The sequence below is a fragment of the Felis catus genome, chromosome F1 (assembly GCF_018350175.1).
Source record: "Felis catus isolate Fca126 chromosome F1, F.catus_Fca126_mat1.0, whole genome shotgun sequence".
Taxonomy (NCBI): domain Eukaryota; kingdom Metazoa; phylum Chordata; class Mammalia; order Carnivora; family Felidae; genus Felis; species Felis catus.
The window spans coordinates 36,470,458-36,492,570 of record NC_058384.1 but is presented as its reverse complement, the minus strand read 5'-3'; the positions used below and the strand labels follow the sequence as shown (position 1 = coordinate 36,492,570).

Genomic DNA, 22,113 nt, shown 5'->3' with positions numbered 1-22,113 from the left:
CACTTTCATATCTTGGCTGTTGTCATAATGAATATAGGGGTACATACATCTTTTTGAATTAGTGTTTTCATTTTCTTTGAATAAATACCCAAAAATATTTCTTTCAGTAAATATCCAGAATTGCTGGACAGTGTGGTAGTTCTGTTGTTAATTTTTTTGAGGAACCTCCATACTGTTAGCGTCTGCACCAATTTATATTCCCACCCACAGAGCACAAGGGTTTCCTTTCATCCACATCCTCACTGACACTTCTTGTTTCTTGGTTTTTTTTTTTTTTTTGATAATAGACATTTTGACAGTTTTGAAATACCTTGTTTTGATGTTCATTTCCCTGATGATTCATAATACTGAGCATCTTTTCAAATACCTATTGTCCATCTGTGTTTCTTCTTTGTAAAAATGTCTATTCCGGTCCTCTGCCCATTTTAAAAAACATTTTTTTTCTTATTGAGTTGTATGAGATCTTTATATAATTTGGATATCAGTCTTTTATCTGTTAATATCATATGCTAATATCTTCTTCCATTCCATAGGTTGTCTTTCAATTTGTTGATGGTTTCCTTCACTGTGCAAAAGATTCTTGGTTTGACACAGTCCTGTTTGTTGATTTTTGCTTTTATTGCCCTTGCCTGAGGAGACATACAGGTTTATCTCAAGAAACCAGAAAGTCTCAAATTAAACAATCTAAGTTTAAAGGAACTAGAAAAAAAAAAAACAAAGTCCAAAGTTAGTAGAGGGAAGGAAATAATAAAGATCAGAGAGGAAATAAATGAAAATAAAGACTTTAAAAAAAACATTAGAAAAGATCAATGAAACTAAGACCTGGTTCTTTGAAAAGATAAATGAAATACTAACCTTCAGTAGGCTCATCAAGAAAAAAAGAGAGCTCACGAGGGCTTGAATTTTTGTCTTTTTTTTTTCATTTCTGTATTTCAGGCATCTAGAAAAGTACCTGGCCTGTAGTAAACATTGAATTATATTGAATTAATGATTGAATTAATTAATGGTATTGAATGATATTGAATTAATTATATTGAATTGAATGATTAAATTAATTCTATGGTCTGGTGGTCATGAAGTTTGACTTCATTTTGTTGCAAATTATTTAAAGCCTATCTGTTGATATATCCTGGAGGATACTGTTGTTCCATTAATGTTGTTTTAAATTATCAGTTCTAATAATAAATTGCACTGAATGGGTTTTTTATACTCTTCAAAGTGTTTTCCTGTTCATTATACCATGGTAGTGTAATTTAGTATTTTTACAGTTTTATTTACCTAATATTTGAAATGGAATAAAAATAACAGTTTATTTCTGTTTCCTCATGTGCTTAATTCTCTTGGTTTAGCTCTAAACTGACCCACCTTATTCCCATTTGTTGTCGCAGTTTGTGTTTATATATAGCTACTAACCGAATGCCTTGCATCTAGCAGGTGTCTATAGATATCTGTTGACTTAATTTATTGTAACACTTTAGTGTAGTTTTCACTAACCTGTCAAGGTTTACTGAGCATTTATAAGAAGAAATATTTAAATTAGACTACTTATTCTTTTTTAGCCCTAAAGCATTATATAGAAGAGAGATTTTAAAGATCCGCTAGAAATTAATGTATTTTTGAAGCATAATTTTTTACTGTATGTAAATGTTTTCTCCAAATTGCTAAAGATTTCTGACTCATTAAAAATGTATTTTTCTCTAGCTCTCAAGCCATTATTATACTGGTTATCTTACATTTGTGCCCAAGAAGAGTTTCTAATATGAGATAAATTTTGAAATATGTTAATTTTTCCTCCAGGCTGAAAAAGGAATTGGGGAGTATAGATTTGTTTACTGGGATGCTCCAGTGCCTCTGTTGCCTTGCTTCAGTAACAAGACTGTCACGTTAGCACAAAAAACAGCACTTCATTCCCACTTCCCCAGCTTGGTAAAGAATTGCACCACCGACCCTCTGTCCCCAGAACAGTGTTTTTTTTTTTTTTTTTGAGCTCCTTTAAAGTCAAAATCTTTAAAAATCATATAAGAATATTAAAATTTAATTATTGTCATCCTCAGAGTGTTGATGGATTGATGGAAATTAAATATTTATGTAACATATGTCTAGACCACTAAAGGCATTTAGAACACTGACCGATTAATAGCATAACTTGTTTTGGATTTTTAGATTAAATGCCAGAAATGCACGGACTGGTGAAGAATTAAAGACCTTTGAAAAGCATACAGTTTGTCTCATAGAGGAAAGATACATTGTCTACTGGCCATATATTTAAGTTTACTCTGTGAATCTGATCAGAACATATTCTTTATGTATACATCAGATTCACAGACTATATATATATAGTTATATATATTTGTATATACAAACATATATTTATTTATATATATATATATATATATATTTATAAAGAAGCTTACCACTAAGTCTACTGTTTATATTTTTTTCCTTTTTTTTAACGTTTATTTATTTTTGAGACAGAGAGAGACAGAGCACGAATGGGGGAAGGGCAGAGAGAGAGGGAGACACAGAATCAGAAGCAGGCTCCAGGCTCTGAGCCATTAGCCCCCAGAGCCCGACGCGGGGCTCGAACTCACGGACTGCGAGATTGCGACCTGAGCTGAAGTCAGATGCTTAACCGACTGAGCCACCCAGGGGCCCCTATTTTGTTGCATTTTTAAAACCTTTATTTTATATTGAATTATATTTTAAAAATCAATGTGGTGAATGTCCATTTTCATTTAACAATATTATTCACTGAAGCCTACTTAAAACAATAGATAATTTCTTTAAATGGACTTGGATTTCATATTAAGATGGTTATTTGAAGGTCAGAACACTTTGAAAAAGCTTAGCAATTACAGTATCACAAAGAGTAGCAGGAAGTAGTTTTGCTACTTAAAACATTTATCTTATAACCTGTCACACTACTTTAAGATTGGGTCATAAGGGGGCACCGGGTGGTTCAGTCAGTTAAGTGTCGGACTCTTGATTCGGCTCAGGTCATGATCTGAGTTGAGCCCCACAATGGGCTCTCTGCTGTCAGCATGGAACCTGCTTCGGATCCTTTCTGTCTCTCACTCTGCCCTTTCCCTGATCTCTCTCTCTCTCTCTCTCTCTCTCTCTCTCTCTCTCTCTCAAAAATAAACATTAAAAAAAAAAGATTGTGTCCTAAGGACTAATAAAATTCTTGCAATTATTGATGATTTGGAGAGAATATTATTACTGATCTTGATAATTATGTATATCCTTATTTTAATAAATTTTATCTACTTATAATTTATAAGAAAATTGTGGAATCTGTGCTATGGAATTATGTCTATGATTTTTTTGAGATTTCCAATTATGTTATTTATGATTTGGTGTGATTATTCAGCATGTTTAGTTTCAGGTTTTAATTTTCACTTTTGGAATGAAAAGCAAAATATTAAGATTTATGTAAAAAGCATCATCTTAATGCAAACTCTTAAATTCCTTTAAAAATCTACTTGCAACCTAATGTTATGTTTTATCTGCGGCACTTTCATTGTTATTAACAGTGTTACTTGTCATTACTTGCAATTCCAAACCAATTCTTCCAAAACTAACAATTACAAAGATACGTGTTTACTATTATATGGGTAACTACTAGCCAAGCGACAGTTTACAGCACATTATAGAGTCATAACTTTCCAACAGATAATATTTTTAGTTCAAAATTACTTCTCTGCAAAAGTAGCTAAAAATGCTCTTATCGTTTTTTACTTACTATGAAATCCTCCAAAGTTACTAGAACGGAGTGACCATGGACCCATCCACTTGAGAAAAAAGAAAAAAGGTGTTATTGGTTGTTGAATTAAAAATAGAAAAAGGAATTTAGAGAACTGTTGCCTTCAGCATTTTTCTCCATTAATACCACTTCTCAGCTTACTCCTCGGTGTCTGTATTTGGGTGTACATATATAGAATATATACGTACAAAATCCATCTTTTATTTTAAAAACAAACATTTTCATGAAAGATAAGTGTCTGTCACTGACAGGATTGTTTGCAGAGTCAGTGATAACACGTGGCATTTTACCAAGTGATTAATTTTTATTGGCTCGATTCACGAGTTCAGTAACACGAAGTAGTTACTCATGCTCGAAAATGCATAATCAGTAAATAGTTTGGGGATTTATCTCTTTTTAGACGTTGAACTGTTCCACTCAAACGAAAATGGATGGATTATTTCTAGTAAACACAAAAATGAAAACCTTTTAAAAAGTCTTGTAGTCTTAATCTTTTAAAGCAAATTAAGTCCCTTAAAAGGATGTCTTACTTTGTGCCATTCATCAGTAATGTATTACTTAAAATTTATCATTTTGCTTCACCTTACTTTTTTCACAACGATACTTAGTCCATCAAATTAGACCACTATAGTTTGATTTATAATGTTATGTTGAAAATCTGTGAAAGTCAAATTTTGCAAGCATTTTAAACCACTTTATTTTCAAATTAACCATTTATTATATGTAGCCGTACATTGTTACCACGTTTTATCTCAAGATAGAATGAAATGCATAATTCTATATGTTGTAATTAGTTACCTTTAAAATCGTGTAAATATAGGACTGTTCACAATGTTTCGGTATACTTCAGTCTTTCAGCAGACATTCATTTCAAACTATATGTTAAGCATTTGCCAGATATTAAAGATACCACAGTGATCCTGTAAACTCGGAAATTAATAGTGATTGAAAGGTGATGGTGGTCGTGGGAAAAATGGATTTTAGTATTTAACATTTATTCTGTGCCTGCAGTCTGGGTACTTCGTATTGTTTCATTTAACCCTTACAAAACACTAGAAGATATTTATTATTATTCCCATTTTATAGAGGGGAAACAGAGACTCAGAGACAAGTTTCCCAAGATCATAAAGCTAGTAAGTGGCAGAGATGTGATGTAAGCCTTTCATTCTCCAAACTCCATGTTCATATTTGTTTATACTATCAGAAATTTTTTGAACGCCAAGCATAACGAGACTAAAAATGGGTAATCTGTGGTACCTAGCTCTCAAAATTTTCTAATTTTTATGAAAGCAATTTATACTAAAAAAAAAAAAGCTATGACTATATATCCTTATAGGCTATGTCTATTTAAACCCATCTTGCCACCTCTTGGGTCAAAATTAATCTGTAATAATATAAAAGTAGTTAAACCGCATTTTGAACTGGAAACTGTTGATTCATTTGTGTCTTAATTTTGGTCTGCAAGAGATTTCTGTTCCAAAGTCTTTTAACTGGTGTAACTTACTGCTATTAAATGGTTAAACCATTAAATGTTAAATTGCTGCCTGAGGAAAACTGTATTGCTCTATAGAACTCAATTAGAATTAGTATTAAATTTCATTTAAATAGAGAACTGTATTTTTTTTAAACTAGAACAGAGTGTGAGAATTTTTTAAAAGTCAAGGTACTTTATTTTAATTTGACTAAATTTAAAATTTCCAGGATAAAAAAAAATTGTAGCCAGGATTAATTCCAGCATGAAAATGAACATTTTATATTAGTCTCCAAATCTTCAAGTCTACGCTTCAGACATCATTTAAATCTTTCTTATGGTTACCCTTTGTCTCTTATGCAAGGGAGGCTTAAAGATACTTTACCTTCATTATGAATGGAGAAACCTCAAAACATTTGTAATATTTTTTTATAATCCAAGAAAGAGAAATTTCAGATGCCATAGATCAACAAAATAGAAAGTAACCAAATGCCAGTAAATAGTACATTCTTTTTCTTATTAATGAAGTAAGAGTCTGTACTGTACATTTTTTATTTAATAAATTAGCTGTTATTTATTGAGTGCCTGCTGTTTCAATGTTTGAGAGTTTTCTTGTCATGTACATGTAGATGTGTGTATACCTGTACATATATGTGCATATTTTATATTTATGAGTGTCTGATATGAATCTTTTGATATAAGTAAAAGTTTAAGAAAGTGGAAATTAACGTATTTGACACTTTTTAATTTCAGTTTATTGATGGTCGACTGGCAAAATTAAATGCAGGACGGGGTTTCTCTGATGTATTTGAAGAGGAAATCACTTCAGGTGGCTTTTGTGGAGGTAAAGACTAGTTTCAGTATGATTATCCGTTTTCTGAGTAGCGATTGCCTTGATTTTTGCTCCTGTATCTGATACAATCTACTTCATAAACAGTTGTATTTTCTTAAACATACAGTGTTTTAGATACATTTTTTTTTCATCTTATAAGAGCTGTGGTATTAACTTATTTTATTATTCAAGGTGTTAAGATGGTCTCATGAATTGGTAGTTGTTTTCTTGGATAATCTCCTAATAGTAATAGAACTAAATGTCACTGAAATGCAATTAGTTTATATCTTCCTTTAGTATTCCCCGCTAAAAAACCCACAGTGCTGGCTAATACTAAGTAAGAATTAAAGAACTGAGATTATAGTTGAAATATTCGATTGTAATATAATATAAAACAAAAGATTTGAATACCACAGCTGCTTTTACATTTTAAGTGAGTGTGTTGTTATAGAAGCCTTTACCTTTTTTTTGCTTTGCAGAACACTGCAGCATGAGGAAAAGACTTTTCAGTTTACCATCCCATGTGCTTACACTTGTCACTGTAAAAAGTGCTCACTAACAAATGGAAAGCGTCGTATTATTTTGTATGTGTGAAACATAAGTTAGGTGATACTGCATTTTTATTTAATGTAATGAAACTTAATATAATTAATTACACTATTTGATATGTAAGTATTCAAACAACGTTGTAATTTCTAGGCGGTTAATGACTTACGAACTGGTACTTTGTACGTGATTGCTCCAGTATATAGTCCTGACTCTGGCAGAGAACTTTGCTGGAGTCCTTGAAATGTCATATGCATTCATTCAGCCAGTATTTGTGCTAAGTATTTACTATGTGCTAGGCACTGTTCTAGAGAACAGGGTGAACCAAACAAACAACAGTCTCTGGTGTGTTCATTTTCAGCTGGCATAATAGTAATTTTTTTCTATTTATTTGTAAGTTTAATTTGGGAAGAAAATGTCTTTATGTGTGAATAAATAGTTGCTAGAATTGAGAAATAAAACATGAAAAGACGTAGTAATAAGTACTCATCTACACATTTGCCAAAATGTGATTTTATTCTCAAATAAGATTTATTTTTGCTCCATAAAAATATACAAAACATTGAGATAACTTGTTCGTGAAGAGAGGTCCAAATGAACTAAGCATATGGATCTTCCTCTGGTGTAAGTACAGCATTTCATTGAAAGCATTTAGCTTTGGGAAAAACTTAGTTTACTTGACTCAGCAAGTCAACCAAGTGTGGAATCATTCAGCTCCTTGCTTTCCTCAGCTCATGGGTAAAAATTTAGCTTCAATGGAACTTTTGTGTTAAAATAAGGCTTTTTTACTTTTCAACTCAGACAAGCAAAATATTGTCAGCTCATGGACAAATTGCTTGAGGCATCTATTCAGTATTTATATAACTGCTGTCTCATTATTTTTATGACCCGTGGGGCTAGTATCTTCTATGGAATTGAAGATGACATCTTGTGACAGTAATGGGTAGAACTATGATCGTTTTGTATAGTTAAATTCTGTAGTCTTAACCATTGGTCCAGATTCCTCTGTAATAGAATAGAATAGAAGGTAGATGGGTTTTCTGGTGTGAGGGGGTTACTAACATTGTTCAATAAAGGTCTTATGGTTTAAAAAGAATGGAACATTGATCGCCAGCTGGCATCTGACTTAGAGACTGCTATATTTTCAGTACAATTTCATGCCAACCACTTTATTGTCCCTCCTTAAAATTAAAAAGGTTTTGAACACTTATTTTAGTTTGGTGGGAGGGTGGGCAATACTGATTCAAAAGGAAAGCGTAGTTCAACAAATATTAATTTCAATGTGTACAGCAAGAAAGTATATTAAAAATTGTGCCTAGCTATTAAGTATTATTTTTAATTATTATATTTTAGGTTATTATTTTAGAGACACAGAGAGCTTATTCTTAGTATAAAATAAAGCACAATTTATTAGGACTTGAAATAAAAATGTGAATAATCTAATAAAAATTAGTAATGTTCTTATAAACGATGATATATATATGAAAGAACATTAGACATTTGTCATGTAGACTGCATTTGTAAGAAATAAGATGTCTTTATCATGATATTGAACTATTTTTCAAAGAAGTAAATGGTTATAACTGCCGCTTCTCTCATAGTAATAATTATAATTGTTCCTACTTATTGAATATTAATATGTGACAGAATCTCTTACAAGAGCTCTACAAACTTGATCTCATTTAATCCTCACAGCACCTACGAAATAGTTTGATTACCTATTCCTGTTTTTATGAGGGCACTTATCTCAGTAATTTGCTCAAGGTCACACAGCTAGTAGTGCTAGAATCTGAACTCAACATGTATCTGTCTGGCTTCCAAGCTCTTGCTTTAATAACTATAATATATTGCTTTCTTATGATAAGAGATCTTCTTAATTAGAAGACATTCAGTAAACAAGAGTAGTAGTCAAGCCTTCTCTACTGTGATTGGATAAAAGTAAAATTCCTGTCTCTTGATTATCTGTTGAAGATTTTTGAAACATAAAGCCCTAAGAAAGATCACCGTAAGAGAAATCGACATTCATTAAAGCTGAAGAAAAAATTATGTTCCTTTAAGCAAAAGTAGTTAGGGAATTTCAGAGAAGCATCTAATTTCTCCCCTGTGTCATCTAATTTCTGTGTCATTGCAACGGCTAGTTGCATGCTAGTATATGTGGTTGTGATAAAGTTAATATGAGCATAGTGGAACCGTGTAATTATTGAATTACACCTTCAATCTAGATTCACATTGAATCTAGAACTATGGTTAAAGACTGAAATGCATACAGGTTTCCAAAATCCGTTTGCTATCCTGTGAGTCCCTGTGGTCAGGACTGTGAAGAAATCCCTGTTACTCCCAATTGTTTTTCATGAGACCTTTGTAGAACATTTAACCTTAAGAGGAAAGTAATGTAAATATCAGGAAGTATGTAAAGGGAAGAGTATCCATGGAGGCTAAAAGGTAATAAAAGGGGACATAAGTAGAGCAGAGGATGCAGTAAACACAGATATTGGTCTATGAAAAAGTAGCTAAGGAATACTGAGTAGTTAAGAACATGGAGGTGTTTTTTTATATATTTTTTTTCATTTAAAATAAGACTAGTTTTTAAATCCCCTTCCAATTATTTAAACGTAAAAAAATAGAAATATTTTCAGATTGATTTTATATAGAAGCATGTAGTTGTTCTTCATTAGTAGCATTTGTCTCTTAATTACTTTCTGATATATTTCTGATCAGTCTTTTATTTATATAGTAGTATTTTTCTTTTCTTTTCTTTTCTTTTCTTTTCTTTTCTTTTCTTTTCTTTCTTTCTTTCTTTTTTTTTTTTTTACTGCCTAAGGCATCAGAGGAATTTGAAGAGATGGTAGGTGATCTTCAGTTTTAGTGACATTTTCCAGGCTTCACTGAACAATTTAGGTCAATTTATATACTTTTTGAACAGTAACTACAAATTACTGGAATTCAAACAAATACATTTGAAGATGAAGTCTTTGCACAAGGGGGAAACAAAGATATTTTGTCCTTGAGTGTGAGAAAATCACTGGTATGATGAATGAGAACAATGTTAAGAATTTCCTCAATAACACTTATTATTTCCATAATCCATTTACTTTAATGGAAAGACTCAGAGAGTTTTCTGGCATTCACATTAATTTTTTTGAGAAGAAAAACAGCCTCAAAAACATTTTTAAAGAATAATGTGCCTGTCTCATAAATTTTGTAGAAATAGAAGCTTTCAATCTGAAAGACACTAAATTTAAAGAAACAAATATCATAATTTTTTTAATGTTTTATTTATTTATTTTTGAGAGAGAGGGCAACAGAAATGCAAGAAAGGGAGGAGTAGAGAGAGAATCCAAAGCAGCCTCCAGGTTCTGAGAAGAGCCCAACATCAGGCTTGAACTCATGAGATCATGACGCGAGCCGAAGTCAGACACTTAAGTGAGCCACCCAGGCACCTCTCTTTTTAAAAATTTTAAATAGGAATACCTAAATTGTACCACATGTTTCCCTACCATTTTAAGTAGTTTATTTGGGGATTTCCTGTTTTCCCCGTGCATATAATTCTGGATTATTATTGGTGATTCTGTCAACTGTTTCTTCTCAAAGTGTCAGCTTTGAGCAGCCCCTTTTCCTTTCTAGTGTAATTACTTTGAACTGATACAGAAGAAATCTCTATATATCTTAAGTTTTATCATATTTTATTTAGCAGTCTAAGAGGTAGAATTTCTGGGCTGAAGGACTATTTAACCAGGAATTCAAATACCCGGATTCTTAATATTCCCTAGTTGCTATCTTTGTGACCTAGGGCCACTTCAGAACCTTCAGTTTCCTCATTTGGCGAGTTATTGCAATAAAACTTGTAGGTATGGTGTGTCTGTGATATGCTAGGTACTATACTAAGTAACATTGTAGCAACCAGGTTAAGGACTGGTCCCAAATAGCATAGTTTACAAAGATACAGTGGACTTGAGCCCCCTGATCTATTGGACTCCTCATTGAACTGTGCTTGGAATGTGCTGCTTAAGACACTACCTGCTTTGCCTATTTTAGAGTACAAAAACACAGCTCAAATAAGGTAATGTACGTAAAAACATTTAGTGGCCTGTGAAGAGCTGAATATGAGCTATTTTTATTCCTTACAACTCTAAATAAGATACTCTTCTCTAACTGCGCTGAAGTTTTCTGCTAGCTATTTTCTTTGTAGTTTGGAGCCTTTAAAAAATTGTTTTCTGGATGACAAGTATTCCAAAATGCTAAATAGTTATCACATAGAAGTTAGTGTTTCTCTTTCCACTTTCTTAAATTCATTTTGGGAAGAGAATGAAAATAAAACTCTTCCCAGAATACTATAAGTGATAACCAGCCCTTAAATGTGTGATTTCTACCCAACCATCTATAGTAGAGAAGTGAAAAATATATGAACTGATGAGAACTTTGAATAGGTAAGCGTATATGAACAATCTGGATATAGTTATATTGTTTACTTTTTTTGTTAATAAAATCTCCTTAGAAATAAATACAATACAAATACAATAACTTGAATTTTTGTCATTTTGCAAGTGAAATATGATTTCAAAAAAATTGTTCAGGCCAAATACCACCTGGAACTCATAGGTTTTGAACAGTGCACATTTCACTTACACAGGCTATTTTAAGTAGACACTTTTTGCTATAATCATTTCACAAAATTAGAAAAAAATATTATTTTGCCATATATTTTCTTCCAGTTAAGTGCCGTACTGAGTTGTAAGCGATGCTTCTAGCAATTGGGGGTTGTTTCTTGATTTTTTTTTTAAAGTAGAGAAAGATTTTAATTACAGGAGTAATTTTAGAGCTGAACACATTTTGCCTGATGTAGGTTAGGAATGCAAAGAGAACAGCTGGAAATAAATTCTTGGGCTGGAATCATTCTGCCTCTGTTTTATGACAGCAAGGTAATGAATTTTTTAAAAGGACACAACTATACACAAGTGGAGAACATGTATGGTGACAGATTTAACTAGATTAATTGTGGTGATCATTTCCCAATGTATCGAATCATTATGCTCTATATCTGAAGCTGATATAATGTTATATCTAAGTTATACCTCCATTAAAAAAAGAAGAGACCTTAATCTGTTTTAGGGATTCTTTGTACCAGATAGTCTTTGAATAGCCATGTTTTTTAAGCATTTAAATGAAGAAGGTACATGAAATCTAAGTCAGTTGATATAAAACATTACTTGAGATCGTGTTTTTTTTTTTTGCCTTCTAATACCATTTTATTGATTAAATTACCATACTTGGAACCAAATATATGATTACTAGGTTTTTAGAACTGGTTTTAAGGAGTCCACCTGTGATGAGCACCAAGTGTTGTACGGAAGTGTTGAATCACTATATTGTACACCTGAAACTACTATTACGCTGTATGTTAACTGACTGGAATTTGAATAAAAATTTTTAAAAAAAGAATTGGTCAGCATTTGAACTTTCTAATAACCACAATGCCCTGTAGACTAAAACCTTCGTTTGTTTTATATTTCCTTGGGTACTATATTTTCAACCTTGGATTTACAACTAGAGAGTATCTACAGAACTATGACTGTAGTTTAATTGCATTAAAGTAAAATTTGCTATCAATTAATGTTGATATTTAAAAACTATAGAATATTTTGTCTTCAAGGTTCTTTGCATTTTTTAAAACAATGTTTATTTACTTATTCTGAGAGACAAAGAGAGGGAGAAAGATTAAGAATCCCAAGCAGGCTCTGTGCTGTCAGCACAGAGCTCAACGTGGGGCTTGAACTCCTGAACCATGAGATCATGACCTGAGCCGAAACCAAGAGTTGGATGCTTAACCAACTGAGCCACCCAGTCGCCCCTGGTTTTTTGCATTTTTTAATCCCTTTTTAGTTTTTTCTTTCTCTGTGCACTTGCAATATTATTTTTAAGTGAACCTAATTGCATAAAAGAGGCAAACTTTTTAAAGACAACATAGACATAAAACACAAAATATGGTATAGAAGACATAGGAACCTTGGATTTTAAAAGAGACAGCATATTTTTCCTCTCTGAATACCATATTAAAACGAAAGAAGATAGAGCGTTTTGACATATTACCTTCATATGTGACTAAAGAAAACCGTGTCTATTCTTGGAAATGCTAATTACCGTGTTTCTAAGAATTAGAGCAGTTTATTCTACAATACTATTGCCTTTTTCACAACATTGCAGATAAACAAAATTTGTTAAAATCCTGGAAGTATTAGTTCTTGATGAATTTTAGTTGATGGATATATTTTAGATCAAATAGTCCTGACATCTTATTTTTATATATTCCAGGGAACCCGAGGTCATATCAACAGTGGGTGCATACAGTCAAGGTAATGATAACCCTTCACCATTTCTTCTTCCTTCACTCAAAATATATGGAGAAATGTTCACTAAAAGGATGCTGCTTATACTTATGCTATTTATTAGCAATATTTAAAATGTTTGTGTATTTTGTCACATTTTAAACATTTTTATTTTATGCTATTATAGTTTGATATTCATAATTTTAAAATGGAAAGCTTTTGTTCAGAGATAAATGGCTTGTTTTGAAAATCATGATGTTTTTGTCACCTTATATTATATCCTAGAACAAAGGAATTAGAAGGAGAAATAGGATTTGAGAGGAGTTTTATCATTTCTGGTAATGTGTTTTGTTAATACGATTTTATTAAATGTAAAACTCACCTCCAGAGATTTAGACTGTATCGCCCAACCTTAAAACAGTTACTAAACAGTTTGAGTGTCTTTCTTTCTTTTTTTTTTTAATGTTTATTTATTCTTGATGGAGAGAAACAGACAGACAGAATCTGAATCAGGCTCCAGGCTCTGAGCTGTCAGCACAGAGCCTGATGCGCTCGAACTCATGAACTGCGAGATCATGACCTGAACCAAAGTTGGATGCTTAACAGACTGAGCCACCCTGGTGCCCAGATTATATTTCTTTCTTATCAAGTTTTAACTACATACCTATGATGGGTCCTATTGCTCTAGTCTGCCTAAACTGCCTACATGATTTTTAAATCATGTATTATACCAACTAAAGGAATGGAGTAGAGGGTTTACATTTTATCTGAAATGACCATACATGGTATATGAAAGCTTGAAAAGACTAAATCTGAAGTAACTTCTATAGGTCTTTGTTTAATTTGTAAGTAAACCTCTTTTTCTGTGCTATTAATAATGCTTTGTTTTCAGGTTAATCTGGTTTTAAAAATTTTGGAAATACGTCTTTTTGGTTTGTTTGTTTGTTTGTTTGCAGAGAGGAGGTGCACTGTTTAACACAGCAATGACCAAAGCAACTCCAGCTGTACGGACAGCATATAAATTTGTAAGTTTTCTTATTGATAAAATTTTACATTTTCCTAGCTAACAGACATGTAAATCTAGAATACCTCCCATTTTTTTCTTTCTTTAAAAAAATGTTTTTTTAATGTTTATTTGATTTTGAGAGAGAGAGAGAGAGACAGAGCATGAGTGGCGGCGGTGGGGGGGGCAGAGATATTGGGAGACACAGAATCCGAAGCAGGTTCCAGGCTCTGAGCAGTCAGACCAGAGCCTGATGCGGGGCTCAAACCCACAAACTGTGAAATCGTGACCTGAGCCGAAGTCAGACACTTAACCAACTGAGCCACTGAGGGGCCTCCCATTTTTTCTCTAAAAAAAACTTTTTAAAAAATTTGTGGAGTTAATATTGATCAAAGTGAATTCAGTTATTGAAATTATTGTGTGTAGAAAGGATATTCCCTTCATGTAATTTAAAACCAATTCTTCATTTTATTTCAAAGCAATCAGGAAAATTGTGCACTCAAATTGCAACAGTCCCTAATGAAGTGCCATTTTTAGAGATTTGACTTTTTAATTTATTGACATATTTTAAATTCTCATTGTATACTGAGGTTCAAATAGAAAAAAAAACCAGAAAATTAGGGTAAGTTCTTTTCCCTCAAAGATGCTTGACTCTCCATAATTAAAATTCTTCAGTGATTCTCCATGGCTTATAATAAAATAAAAACAGCTGTATCAATAGCAATAACAATAAACAATTAAGAAAATTAAAATCTCTTTAATATGTTAACCAAGACCCTCAAGACCTAGCCCCTTTTGTGTCCTGTTTCAATTCACCCCAGTTCCCCGAGCTCACCCTCTCTCTCCAGATCCTGAGCGCTCCTCATTTCGTGAATGCAAGATTTTCTCTTCTGCCTCTGTGCTTACACAATCCATTTCCACTACTTGGGGCATTTATTTCTGGGTTTTGTCCACCAAGTAAACACTAATTCATCCTATAAGACTTAGTTTAGGCATTAGTTGTTTCCCTGGGAAAACATTTTCCAACCCCACATTCACAGGGTTTATATACCTCCCAGGTCCTCATAAGACCTTCAGACATACCTCTGTTTCAGCACAGGGTTTCCTGTGGGCATCTTCATCTCTAATATTAGACTAGAGCTACTTGAGGTAGGAGCTAGTAGATTGGTATTCAATGAAGTAATTTTTTAAATGCCACAGGTCATGTATATTTCATATTTCTAAAAAATATTCAGGGCAGTAGTTTTGATTTTATAAGAATTTATCTTCAAATGCTTTCTCAGTAAAGGAAATGATACGATTGAATTAGTAATGGAATAATGTATTTTAATAAGCGTAGAACTTATATTCTTGCTGTGGTGTACAATTATGACAAATATGTGTAGCCACCATTATTGTTTAAAAAAAGCCAATTTCAAAGATTACATTTTATAGTAGCACAGCTAATCTACAGAATTGATTCAAAAATATGGTGCCAAAATTCTGAACTATTTGAAGCCTTATCATAAAAATAAAAGTAGGAAGGTTTCATCATTTTGCCTTGGAAACATCAGCCTCTGCCTTTTGGTTGATTGTTTCATGGCTTTTCTGGAAAACCTCTCTGTGTATATCACTCTATTTCACTATAATACTGGTGGTTTGATTTATATACAGTTTTGAAGAGATTTTAATTTTTTACAATGAAGTAGCACTTGGCTGCTATGTGAAACATCAGACTAGCCTTGTTTTTCACATTCATTTAAGATTCTAAAAAAGGTTTCCCAGTCAAGTGCCCTTCATTTAATTCCTTGAGCAAACACTTGAAGTTTTTCCTCAGGCTCAGAGAAAATGTATTGTATTATTTTGCTAAGTATGTGTTTCTTTCCTTAATTTCACTCATATTTTCCCACAAAAACCCAGAAATAAAGCAAACATATTTAAAACTTCATTCATTATTCATATTTCTATCTTTCTAATCAGTATTTTATTTTTTTGCTGAGAACGCTCTTCTGAAGAAGAGTCAAATGTTTCCAGATTAAAAATTGTGCTCTCTGAAAGATTATTCCCTAAATTGATTTCAGGCAATTTAAGGTCTTCAGAATATACCTAATCACTTTCCTTTATTTATCTTATGATCTTATGATCATGTTGTACATGAATCAAGAAGTCAAAGAGATTTGAGACAAGAAAGCCAATTTGTGACTTTCATAGTTTTACCTAAAACTCATCTTTCCAGGCTGCTCATATTCTGAAATATGAACTCTTGAAATTCTTCCTTTGACCACAAATTACTATGAACAAAACTCCCAATCTCTCTTGTATGGGTTTAACAGAATTTATTTACTTGTGTTTCTATAGATAGTAAAGTATTAAAAAACGAACCGTGTTTTAAACTTTCCTTCATTCAGTAAATTGTTTGAGTACCTCCCATGAAGAAGGCCTTATGCTGGTTATTTGAGTTAGAGCAGTGAGTGTGGCAGGTACTGGGAGGGGGAGAGGTACTGTTCCTGCTAATTTCATGTTTGTATCACCGTTACTTTGCTCTGTACTTTGCATGTACTACAAAGGAGCTGAATATGTTTTGTTGAAGGAGATAATGACTTTGTCCTATACTTAGAACAGTTTTTCTGTACTTGAAACATTTTTTTCTATGCGTTTTATACTTCTATTTTTCTGTGCTTAGAGGGGCCATAAAGAAAACTAGAATTAACAGATACACTTTCTTAGAAATCTAAAAAATAACAGTAAAGTGAATACATAATTGATTTGGCTAAAAGCGTGTCTGAGTCAACTTTCTTGTTAGGTTTTTGTATTTTAAATTATTAGCCAAAGCCATTTGCTGGGTGCTTCTCTGTAAAGAATACTTGTTTATTGGTAAGTTTCAACTTGGTAGACTGAAAAGGATAGACCCTGTACCCCATCTTCCAGATCATCTGAAAGAGGTCAGTGGAGGAGGGTAGGACAAGAGATGCGTAAGGGAATCAGTCCATGAATTACAGAACCATGACTGACACTAGATTCAACTCTGTATACTGAAGAGCTTCTGAAAAGATTAGTGTGAATCAAGTGGATTTTGAAAGGTTAGAGAATATTTAGGTAAATTAGAATATGACAAAATGTGAGCAAATATGGATAAAAATTCTAGAAGATAGAGACAGGCACATTTTCTTGGTAATTTTTCATTTTTACCTAATGAGGATGTAGGGATTAATATAGGACCCTTTAAATAGATTCAGAGGCTTTAACAATAAAACAATGTGAAAATGCTTTATTAATTCCAAAGAACCATGGGAATATAATTTAGTGTTATTTGGCATTTTAGTTTATCTTTTACTATGTGTAGCATGTTTTGATTTTGCCTCATATACAAGGAAGAAATAATTGTTTAGTTGAGTTCAAGACATTTCTTGAGCAGTTACTATATGCCAAATATTATATTAGGTACTACAGATATTATCCGGAAAGAAGTGAGAGCCTTCCCCTAAATGAACTTGGGAAGACATGTATTCACTCTTCCTAGAAGTAATTCAGGAAGCAGGATGGTTTGGTAGGAGCAAGAATGTTGGAATTGGAAAGTCTTTAGTCTGTATGACCTCAGTTTCCATGTCTGTAGAATGAGACTTGTAATGCCTTTTCTTGCGTGAGGCTTAGATTCAGTAGATATATTTTAAAAACTTTAGTTCTTCCTTCTCCTTTCTGATGGGGAGAAGTTGGACTCAGGAATTAAATAGACCCAGATCTGGAATGAGGCTATGCAGACCGATCTCCTCTGAGTCACTTTCCTTATCTGTAAAAATGTCATAATAATTGTCCTAACTTCATAGATTTGTAATGATTAAATGAGCTGATACATGTTAGGTACCCAGCACATGATCAAATACTGAGGAAACACAACATAATGTGAATTTCCTTTCTTTTCGTCCATGGCCACTCTGGGAATTTCCAATGGAACAAAGGCCAAGGCCAGTTGTCTTTAGTTAAATTATATCCCACAGGAATCACATCAGGACCTGAGAACTCAAATACTGGAGCCAGATTCCCTATGGAACATGAAGATAGCATCTTTTGTTAAGTGGCTTTTAATTTATGCCGGAAAAACTGTACATGAGATAGCCATAACTTTAAAATATCTCTGCTAATAAAAACGTGTGTCTGCCTGTAAAAGCACTTCAGTAAAGCTTTGTAAAGTTGCCCGTTTCTTTAAAGTCCAAACATTTGCCCAAATAACCTGCTGCTGTGCTTTCTCCTTTCACCACCAGTTAATCACAATTGCAAATTAAGACTGGGCTGTGTTTTCTATAGCTTAGGAGGCAAAATAGGCTAAATGTTAGCCTTTGTATGGTACTAGTATGCAAATAGAGACTAATCGCGTTTTCACTAATTTAGATATAATAGTAAGTGGTGTGGTTTCCCTGAAGAATTAAGAGTTTTAGATTATAATTTGTTCTTTTTCTAAATAATATGAAGTTAGCAAGTTTCATGGAGTGTGATCTCATCTACTAACTCTTTAAGTGGTAATAGAACCATGCTGAGCCAGACACTTGCGTTACCTTTTTCTAGGCAAAAAATCATGCAAAGCAGGGAATAAAGGAAGTGAAGAGTAAGCTAAAACATAAGGTACGTCATACTCTTTTCATTCTTCCTTGATTCTTGCATTAGTTTGAAGCTCATACTTTACAAATCACATGAGATTTGTGTTTTTAATGATGTTTGAAATATGCTTAGCCCTTTGTTCAAGAATGTATTTTTCATAACAAGCCCTCTGGCAACTATCTGCCATTCTGTATGCATCCACTGAATAATCTCTTTATTGTTTGCATATTTTATCACAGAACAACGGAGATCTTCAAAGATGCTTTAACAGGATGTATGTTTTCATAAAGTTGATTGCCTTGATATCACAATTGAAATTCTTGCTTCAAGCTGAGAATTTCTTTAAAAAGATGATCTTTGGTGCAGAATCAAGCCAGGAATGCCATCATTTGGCTTTATAGGAACTTTCTAACTGTAGCTACTTTAATTTGAAGCATGTTCTTAATTTATAAAAGATTGTGTTTGAAGATATGTATTTGAATCTATGAATATTGCATGTATATGAATATTTATGTGTATGTATATGTGTTTTCAATTTGATTACATATTATATCTTTACAGATTTTGTCAGTTGTTTTGAATATCTACCTTTGAAGAACAAATACTACTTGAAACTTCCATTTTTGTGATGGAGAGTAAATAATAGCTTTTATTCATGTTATTCAAAAGAGATTAATATAGAAATCATTAATGCATAATATATAAAAGTGCATTTTCTTCTGAAATAGAGTTTTTAAACTTACATTTGAAGCATTATTTTGGTATTTGCATCTATATCGGATAGTTTGTCTAAAAGTAATAAAAGGAGTATTTTAAAATAATTCCTTGTATATTTCTTCATGTGTAGGAAAATGAAGAAGATTATGGGACCTGTTCTGGTTCTGTACAATATACACCAGTTTACACATTACACAACGAAAAGGGAGGAAATCTAGAAAAGCGTAAGCTTGCCCAGGTAAGGTTATTTACCCTTATGTCTCCAAATTCTAAAAGTATGTAATTCTTTAAGAACGATTTTGGACCCATTAATTTTTTTTTTATCATATGATATGAAAACCTGCATTTACAGTCAAGATGAGTAGGTGGCATCTGGGCAGGCTGCAAGAGTGTTAGGAATCAGTTGTTCCAGATACCAGTCTCTACCTACTTTATTATGTTCTCATAGAGCTCTCCAGTAAGGGGACAGAGGCAAGCATGTGATTGTCTTAGAGTGTGAACAGTTTGATGAGGAGGAGGAAATCACAGATTTCTACTATAGAAGTAAAATGAAACTCATACATGGGGATTTTACCATTAAAATAATCTATATAAATTAGAACATAAAGTAATGTGTCTGGTTTTTCTAAAGTCAGATAATTTGTTTGCTATAAATATTTAAAGCTTCTGCTTATATGCTGATATTATGTACAGTACCGTCCTGAAGAGGGAAAGTTTTCAGAATTAAAGCTATGCGTGTCTCTGATTTTGCCTCATAAGTATGTTTCTGAAGGTTTAAATGATACAAAATTTGTATACACCAAATCATATTTTAAGTGGCCTTAGAAAACTAGCTTTTAAAAAGAATCCTCAACTGGATTATAGTTCATTTATTCCGGTCACTGAAGTTTACAGACAAGAGAGCTGATAGCCAGAATGGTCACGTCACTTACCCTAAGACTCATAACAAGTTAGTGGCAGAGTGCGATGAGAACCCATCTCCAGTAGTCACTTAGCTTTCCTGGATCTGCGGACGCTGCAGGAGTAGAGATGGCCTTAACGTGCTTCTACGTGTCATTAGGGATGGAGAAACAGTCAGTGAAGCTGTGTGGAAGCTTTCGCCTTTGTAAAGAAAACTTATCCGTGTGATCATTCAGCACCTACTGTGTACCAGTCACTATTCTAGGTGTTCTAGGAGAAACAAAACACATCTCTGCCTTTGTGGGTCCTTTTTTATACCATTCTAAGTGCCTTCTCTATGCTGTATCCATTTATAAGCTTATGTTTTTATATATCAGTATTGCTTAATTGCAGTGTATTGATAGTAAATGCTGATCGTATGACTTAAAATAAGCCCTTCAATGAAGTAATAATTCCACAGCATGGAGACCTTCTCTGGCTACTACTGTTAACTGGAAAACATGTATTGACCCATAAACTAATGATAGATTTGCAATCAGTAGCTCTACTTTTCTTCCATCACTAGTATGTTCAATCCCTATTGGTTCTCAAGCTTCAGCATCTTAAAAACTTCTGCAAAATGTTTATTGCCTTAACATTGGAGCATTTAGGTTATATTTACTATGGTGGATAGATTTTTGTGTGAAAACCAGTGGGATCTTTGTTACTTATAGGATGCTTTACGATAGAAAGAAAACACTTGAATTAGAGAAACGTCTGTCCTAAATGTTAGTTTTAAGTTAGGAAAACTATCTGTAGCTCCTCATTAAAAATTTTAAATCTTCCTTTCGTTAACATGGCAGCATATTTCTATGATAATTAAATTATAAAATATATTACATATGTATGGTTTTCTGTGTTTTCTGTTAATTCCTAGACAGACAATTTCTGATAGAGAAAACTGTATTAAGGAAGCCTTACAGGATAATAGGTTACATTCATCGCATACTTATCCTGAATTGTCATGGCCATCATTTATTATAAAATCATTAACTCAACTATCTGTATTCATCAATAAGCATTTTGTGGTTTTCAGGTGAATATGCTAAATGATGACTCTAACAGGAATTAAGAGAAGTAGGGCTTATTGTTTTAAGAATTATAATACACTTTTCTTACTTGGTTAACAGAAATTTGTTAAACCAAAATGTTTAGATGGATTATGCAGGTGCTGCTAATGTCTGAATAACAATCTTTACTTTTCAAGTGGTCTGAGTTTTAGTCAGTGTGTATTCTCCATATATATACATGTGTTCCATTATATAAATAGGTGTATATATCCGTGTATATATATTTTAGCAGCCAAATTTATTAAGAGTCCATACTCCCAATCATTTGTACCCAGTAATACTTATCATAATTTAATGTTTTGTCTTTGCTTGTATCCAGGTATAGGAATGTATGTAGCCCTCTGGTAGGACTGGAGCTAGAAAATGGAAAAATCAAGGAAGAATATCAGCCCTCCCTACCCTTTACCTCCTAACCTGCTTCTCTCTATCTCTCCCTGGCTTGTTCTTCTCTCTGCATAGCTGTTCTTTGTGCATTCTGTAGATTGTCTTTCTCAGCTCCTCCATGAGCCTGACATTGAGCTTGCAAGGCCCTTGGTTCAAACAGCTGCTAGGAATGGGCCACAATGCCCACAGCCAATTCCTTTTGGAAGACTGTCAACAGCCCTCTTGGATCCAGCATTAATCCTTGGTTCAGTAACCTTTTGTCGGAAAAGCAAGGAGAATACCATGTTACCAAGGACAGTGGCAAGTAGTAGGGGCAAACAGGAAAAGCAGTTCTCAGAGAAGGGTTTTAAGGACTGTGACAAAATCTCAGAAGAGTTTTGCTATCTCTAGTTGCCGTGTCATCATTTGCCCAAGAGTCTTCTTTGCAAAAAAAGAAATAAAATCTATACTTTTAAGTACCTAGAGGCTGGATCTTTGTATCATAAACCTGCAG

At 33.1% G+C, this 22,113-nt stretch overlaps 1 protein-coding gene across 5 annotated transcripts in view; it reads left to right on the top strand.

The window, feature by feature from the left end:
- The window catches only part of DENND1B (DENN domain containing 1B), a 268,689-nt gene that overhangs the window by 215,424 nt on the left and 31,152 nt on the right, over positions 1-22,113 (top strand). For 3 of the 5 annotated variants that reach the window (XM_019821935.3, XM_019821934.3, XM_045048955.1), the window contains 6 exons: positions 5,988-6,078; positions 12,922-12,962; positions 13,892-13,960; positions 17,913-17,984; positions 18,478-18,534; positions 19,358-19,465. In XM_019821935.3, coding sequence (XP_019677494.2) covers positions 5,988-6,078; positions 12,922-12,962; positions 13,892-13,960; positions 17,913-17,984; positions 18,478-18,534; positions 19,358-19,465 — 438 coding nt within the window. The remainder of the gene's footprint in view (positions 1-5,987; positions 6,079-12,921; positions 12,963-13,891; positions 13,961-17,912; positions 17,985-18,477; positions 18,535-19,357; positions 19,466-22,113) is intronic. The other 2 variants (XM_045048956.1, XM_023247769.2) reach the window with 1 other exon arrangement.